The sequence below is a fragment of the Primulina huaijiensis genome, chromosome 5 (assembly GCF_012295235.1).
Source record: "Primulina huaijiensis isolate GDHJ02 chromosome 5, ASM1229523v2, whole genome shotgun sequence".
Classification (NCBI taxonomy): domain Eukaryota; kingdom Viridiplantae; phylum Streptophyta; class Magnoliopsida; order Lamiales; family Gesneriaceae; genus Primulina; species Primulina huaijiensis.
Genome location: NC_133310.1, coordinates 21,929,702 through 21,936,645, shown reverse-complemented (window position 1 = coordinate 21,936,645; position 6,944 = coordinate 21,929,702). Strand labels below are relative to the sequence as shown.

Here is a 6,944-nt window from a genome sequence, read left to right as displayed (position 1 = left end):
AAATAAATATAATTTTTCCTGATTTTTTTTAGAAGCATCATGAATTCTTGAAATTATTATTTTATTCTTATAATCAATTTAGTCCCATTTTTAGCTTTACATCCGCGCGCCTACACTTGAAATGATTCTTATTAATCAACGATCTCAGGGACTACTCTATAAAGAGACTCTAAGAGATTTTTTATATCTTGTGTGGAGTGATTAAATCAAAAATAATAATAATAACAATAATAATAATGTTAGAAAAGTTTGATTCATCTACAAATAACAATAATAATAAAAAAAATGATTTGAGCTCGAATGAATTATATAATGTAGATATTATTAAAGATGTTTAGCATTAAAATATGAATGAAGAGAGTTAAGGTTGGACAAAATCCAGAGAATTGAGAGAAAAAATTATTAAAAAATATTATAGAATTCTAAGATGAAAATCTTCCATATGAAAATGATCTGCTATGTTTTGGAAAACTTTTTTTTTTTTTTAATGAAAATGGTATGCTATTATTTAAAGAGCCCGATTTTTTAAATTGGGCCAATGCCTCACAATCTCACATTGTATAAAAATGGGCAAGATGAGCACTAAGAAATTATTATAAAACTCGATTTCATAGATGGGCTCGCGTTCATAGATGGGCTATCCTTGTAATGTTATGGGCCAGGCTTACCATAGGGCCCGAAAGTGACTCATATAAAATCCCACGTTCCGCCTGGGCGAGTTCTTTGATTTCGGCGATTTCTATTTCTTCTCTTTGCCAGAGGATTTCAACATCGTCTCCGCGGAAGATCAAGTGACCGATGCATCGTCAGAGATTGTTTTTACCTCCCGGGAAACGGTTCCGTCGACCTCGAAGAAGATTTCTGATCTGTGGACCACTGAGGGTTTCCGGAAGACGGTGAATTTCTACTCGTCGATCTTCCAGGATCTGATCTCCGAAGGTTTTTTGAGCTATAATTCGAAGTACTTTTGCGTTGAAACGCCGACGGGAGCAGATGTTTTTGCTTTGAGAGAGAATGGTGTAGATGATTCGATCGGTATTTTTAAGAAACCTTCCAAGCCTTTGGTTGTTTCGGGAGAAGGTGTTAAGCAGCCGTTTGCTGATGAGGTATTTGATTTTGAGTTTTGCGGAGGTGGAGTGGTGGACAAATCAATGAGGCCGGGTGATTTCGCGGCGGAGATTGGGTGGACCCTGAAGCCCAAAGGGTTGCTGGTGGTCCACACGGCATCAAAAGATAAGTATAGCTTTACTTCGTTTCGTGATTTGTTTAACTGTTGTAAATTGGTGAAGGCTAAGGAAATTGAGGGGCATGATCCAAATATGCCATTTGTTCGCGAAATGGTTATGCAAAAAGCGGGTAAGAAATTAAACACCGGAAGAATTAGTTTCCCTGTGATGAAAAATTCTGGTGGCGAAGCGGTGAACAACTGCTTTGTCTCGAACTACAAAAAAGAACTGATCCAGAAAGCGGAGCCTCTGATTGACAAAGAACCATTAAAACCATGGATTACACTAAAGGAGAATTTGCGGAATGTCAAGTACTTGTCTTCAATGGTGGACATTAGTTTTAAGCGAAGATATGTTTATATAGACGTTGGAGGTAGAAGCTACGGTTCTAGCATCGTCAGTTGATTTAAGAAGCAATATCCGAAGCAGAACAAGACATTTGATAAGTGTAGTTGGATTATATTTAAATAAATAGTAAATAATTATTATATGATATATTTTAAACGTTTAGGATTTTAATAAAATATATATAGCTTATTACGTTATAATATAGTAATACGATGAAATAATTAAATACGTATAATGTTTCGAGGAAAAAATATATTAACTCAGATTAAAAATACAAATAGAATTCTGTTTCATAAAATCGCTCCAAGCTCATGGTTTTGTTCATGTTATTGTTTTTATCCACTCAACACACGATAAGTTTGCTCAGTAGATAAATCATGATCACTCATTTGAACATGATATATGGATGACTGACTATGATTCATCACTCAACACACGTGTCATGTATTGAGTGAATGATGACACTATTCATATAAGAGTGGGTCTCATGTGAGACCGTCTCACGGATCTTAATCTGTGAGACGGGTCAACCCTACCCATATTCACAATAAAAAGTAATACTCTTAGTATAAAAAGATATTTTTTCATGGATGACTCAAATAAGAGACCCGTCTCACAAATACGACCCGTGAGACCGTCTCACATAAGTTTTTGCTTCATATAAATACCATCTACTAAGCCAAGCTCATGATATTTAAAACACACATTAAAAAGTACTATTCAAACAATGTTAATAAACACAAAAAAATGTCCAAATATATGTCGAAGTTTTCATCAAACGAGAACTAAAGAATACGCAGTTTCTATTGTCTTCCATTTTATTTGATAAACACATTCTATGCTAATCACAATTTGATTTGACCAAAGTTTTAGTGAAAAAGGAGGGAATTAAGACAAAAAGAAACCACAAATTATCTCATTCTCTACATGTATATATAAGAATAACATATTTAAATAAAGATGATTATACTCCAATGATGCAAACTATCCCCCTAAAATATAGGAAACCGATAGGGTGGGAGAATGACTGTAAGGTCAAATGTGCATGGCCATATTTTTAACGTACAAAAAAAACCCTCTCATTTTTTTTTTATATTCCCATGTCGAAATTATTTTGAGTTTGATGCGATGTTAATTTAATGAATTCTTTTGGAATTCATTCTGATAATGTTGCAATCCATGCATATTCACACCGGCCATCCCTCTAAATGATTCTTCTTCTTGCCAAAGAAACTTACGATAAATCTGTTTAGGATTGATCAACCTCTGGTTTGATCAGGAGGGTCTGTCTTTAACCTTCAAGGATCGGACCTTTTTTGTGGTTTTTATAGGTTTCTCAGTCGAGACGTCGAGGGCGAAATGGGTGCATGTTGTTCGTGCCAAAGGGGTGGCAATTTCGAAGGTTTTTTTGTCGAAGGTGAAGAGCATGAAAGGGATTTTGAAGACGAAAACATCGTGTTAACTCGGGATGGCGGTGCACGTGTCAGGCTGCAGGGATCGTCTAAATATGTGTCTCTGTTCTCTCAGCAAGGGAAGAAAGGGATCAACCAAGACGCCATGACTGTTTGGGAGGTATACGTTTTTCTATTTTTCTGAAGAAGAATTTCTTCATTAGTGATTGATCCATGCAGAGATTTTTGGCTTTTTCTTTTCTTTTTTTTCACGGACGATTTTCAAATGATTAATCCGTGTTGTTCATTGATGTTCATGTTCCCTTTCATTTGCTTTATGATCTGAAGAATTTTGACAGAATAAACTACCAAAAATTATACACGAAATTTGACTATAAATGCCGTGGTTTTCAGAGTTTTTCTGGGGACAAAGATATGTTCTTCTGCGGCGTGTTCGATGGGCATGGCCCTTCTGGCCACAAGGTGGCACGCTACATTCGCGAATCTTTACCAACAAAGATATCATCTTTATACAGACAGCCCAGTGTTGAGGGAAATGATTGTGTTCTTGATGAGGAAAATTACGATGGCTGTGAAAATCCCGATTTCAATAATCCATATTTCTTGTCATGGAAGGCCAGATTGATCAAGTGTTTCCATGAAGTAGACGAAGAACTCGAGAATGAAGTCTCGATTGAAAGCTATTGCAGTGGGACAACAACAGTGTCTGTGCTTAAGAAGGTATAAATTCCCATTTGCTTGAAAATTTCATCGTCAAAAGATAACTAATTTTGGGAGTTCTTGTTTCTGCTTCTCGTTTTCAGGGCGAACATCTGATTATTTCAAATTTAGGCGATTCTCGGGCTGTTCTTTGCACGAGAGATGAAAATGATGAGCTTATTTCCGAACAACTCACAGTTGATCTTAAACCAAATCTTCCATGTTTGTGTTTCTTCTTCTTCTTCTATTAGTTGATATCCTTTTAAAATAATGCATTGCCTAACAGTTTAAATATATATATCAGCTGAGGCTCAACGAATCAGAAGCTGCCAAGGCCGAGTAATGGCAATGGATGAAGAGCCAAATGTGTACAGAATATGGATGCCTCATGAAGATTGCCCTGGTCTAGCCATGGCTAGAGCTTTCGGAGACTTCTGTTTAAAAGATTTCGGCCTCATTTCCACTCCCAAAGTAACATACAGAAAACTCACTGAAAGGGATGAATTTGTGATCTTAGCCACTGATGGGGTAAGAAAAAACTAAAGAAACCATAATTCAAACTTAATGGGTTGCTACATTGGCTCCATAAATAGTCGCTTTCTCGACTTCTAAGTTTGAGTTGTTCTGTCATCTAATGCAATTATCATTTTGGGCTTGGATTCTTTTATAACGCACTTATGATCTAACATCAAACTCGTTGTCTCGTTAGATATGGGATGTGTTATCAAACAATGAAGTGGTAAGGATCGTTGCATCGTCAAGAAAGCGATCCATGGCGGCTAAATATCTTGTAGACCATGCGGTAAGAGCATGGAGATATAAGTACCCTCGAGCCAAGATTGACGACTGTGCTGTGGTATGCTTGTTTTTCAAACGACAGAGGCCGGTTTTAACAAAATCTGTGTCGGAAATGAGCGAGCTGAGCTTCAACCAGACATATAGTTATGGTAAAAGTATGAGAAGTGATGATGGACTTGACACGGTTTTGAATTGGGAAGGTGGTGGAAGCTCTGAAAATGGCGGAAATGGCTCGGGTTTGGGTCCAAATAGGATGAGGAAAAGAAGGCAAGGGAAGAAGAAACTTGAGAATGTTGAAGAGTGATGGAGTTTGGGTATAATCTGAGTGTTTTGATTAATTGTTGAGTGGTTTGTGTGTAAATATTGAGGTGAAAAAAAAACCTAGTGTGGGCTTGAGTGGTTAGTGGGAGGGGAGACTCGAGGATATGTGTTGTGTAAGTTTAATTTATTTTTTTTGAAAATTTTAAAAACAAATTTGTTCTGAACTAAATCTCAAATTGGTCATATTAGTATATGTTGTATATTTTTGTACGAGTTCTTTTTGGATTCATTTTATATTATCATAAATAGCATCACATAATTAGTATTTGGTTGATGACAAAAACTTGTGTGAGACGGATCTCTTCTTTGGGTCATCTATGAAAAAGTATTATTTTTTATACTAAGGCTCCGTTTGGTATGTGTGATAGGATAAGTAAATGATTAGTAATTAGAATGATTAAAAAATGAGAGATATTGATTAATAGTATGGTTTGATAAATAACATGGTGTTTGGTATGATTTTAAAATGATGGATTAATTTTTTAAATTTTATTGTAATGACCAAAATGCCTCAAGTGCTAATTAAATATATATATTCTTAAAATAATTGGATAGATAATTAAATATTTATAATTATAATTTATATTTATTAAAATTAATTTAAATGTATTTATTAGAAATAAATTTGTAAATATGCATTTACTTTAATATTTAAAATATCAATAATATTTTGATGTCCGAAATACCCGTGCTATTTTTTTATTTTTTCACCTTTTTAAAATTGAATTTAACAAGATATTTTATTTCTCAAAATAAAACCAATTTTTATTACTGTTTTAACAAATATTTTATCCATCGTTCTTTTCCTTTTCATTAATCATAAATACTGAATCGGTTTTTAACCATCTTTGTTTTTTTCTAAATAATATTATGAATAAAACTAAAAAATATTATTATATTTTAAAATAAAAACAAATTTGTTTTTTTGACAAAAAAAAAAAAGGATTTGATTTGTTGTTATAAGTGAAAGAAATCTTTTTGTTACTTTTTTTCTCAATAAACAAACATATTTTCCTTCATTTTAAGTTTTTATATATGAGCTCACTCAATTTCTAGGAAACAATATATCATCCAATATTAATTATTATACAGTTAAATAGCATTGTTGATTAATATTTTATGAAGGGGTGTATTGGTAATAAAACTCTAGTAACATTTCTCGTCCCACCAAAAAGTAGGTATAACTGTCCTTAAAATTCGAATAAGTCATATGCATAGTGCGGGCCTCATATGGGCCCATCGGATTATCCTAAACTGATATACTCGAAAAAAACACGTGATAAATTGTGAAATTTTAATCAATCCTATCTAATCACCCAAACCAAACTCGAGTATTACTTATATTGTGAATATCGGTATAGTTGACTCGTCTCACAGATAAAGATTCGTGATACCATCTCACAAGAGACCTACTCTTCGTTGATTAATGATTTAGCTTATACATAAGGTATCTTCTCACTTCTTTATTCATTTTGTATATCATACGTTTTTTTAATAGAAAACTAGCGGTCGCTATTTATTTATATGTATTGAATAAATCATCGAGCTGAAACATCATTAAACTACTTTTGTTCACAACATTTATGTTGGGAGTTGTTCGAACTCATTATTTTACACAGTAATTCAATGTTTTATAATTTGAGCTAATTATATAATGATATATCGGTACACTTATCATCAGTAATTTGCACACTTATCATCAACTTTTCATTTAAATTCAATGTTTCATTAGTAATTTGCACACTTATCATCAACTTTTCATAATTTTTCTCTATTTAATGACTTCTTTTAAATTATATCTCTTTATCCAAATAAATTACCCTCTGTGTTTATTGTTTATTTAAATATATAAATAAGAATTTTACTATTAAAAATACATATAAAAGTCAAATTATCACTTGGGAAATGTGTATAGGATCGCTAGTTAGACATCCAAACTATTAGTAACGGGAGATATCCCAATCTTTAACTAATTCTTGGTGAAGTTATTTCTCGATTTCCAAAAATTACCTCCACACGTACCATATCATATCATATCGTATCGTAAGGAAAAATATATATCGTATACCGTATCGAAAATTACGGTATAAGAAAATTCATACATATATCAAAGAGATTTTCGGTATATCGGTACATATAA

General features: G+C 33.3%; 2 protein-coding genes across 2 annotated transcripts; both read left to right on the top strand.

Moving 5' to 3' along the window:
- Window positions 1-717: 717 nt before the first annotated feature.
- Window positions 718-1,677, top strand: LOC140977804 (uncharacterized). The gene has a single exon (XM_073442541.1). It carries the CDS (start codon window positions 1,152-1,154, stop codon window positions 1,629-1,631), a length of 480 nt encoding a protein of 159 aa, XP_073298642.1. The 5' UTR covers window positions 718-1,151; the 3' UTR covers window positions 1,632-1,677.
- A 997-nt stretch (window positions 1,678-2,674) lies between these two features.
- Window positions 2,675-4,963, top strand: LOC140977778 (probable protein phosphatase 2C 65). Its single transcript, XM_073442510.1, has 5 exons — window positions 2,675-3,146; window positions 3,380-3,706; window positions 3,790-3,907; window positions 3,990-4,213; window positions 4,395-4,963. Exons 1-5 carry the CDS (start codon window positions 2,934-2,936, stop codon window positions 4,785-4,787), a joined length of 1,275 nt encoding a protein of 424 aa, XP_073298611.1. The 5' UTR covers window positions 2,675-2,933; the 3' UTR covers window positions 4,788-4,963.
- Window positions 4,964-6,944: the final 1,981 nt, after the last annotated feature.

Excerpts from the sequence above, each read along its gene's own strand:
- LOC140977778 (XM_073442510.1), top strand. The coding sequence starts at position 2,934 with ATGGGTGCATGTTGTTCGTGCCAAAGGGGTGGCAATTTCGAAGGTTTT. Across the intron at positions 3,707-3,789 it reads CAGTGTCTGTGCTTAAGAAG|GGCGAACATCTGATTATTTC; the intron begins GTATAAATTCCC and ends TCTCGTTTTCAG. Across the intron at positions 3,908-3,989 it reads TCTTAAACCAAATCTTCCAT|CTGAGGCTCAACGAATCAGA; the intron begins GTTTGTGTTTCT and ends TATATATATCAG.
- LOC140977804 (XM_073442541.1), top strand. The coding sequence starts at position 1,152 with ATGAGGCCGGGTGATTTCGCGGCGGAGATTGGGTGGACCCTGAAGCCC.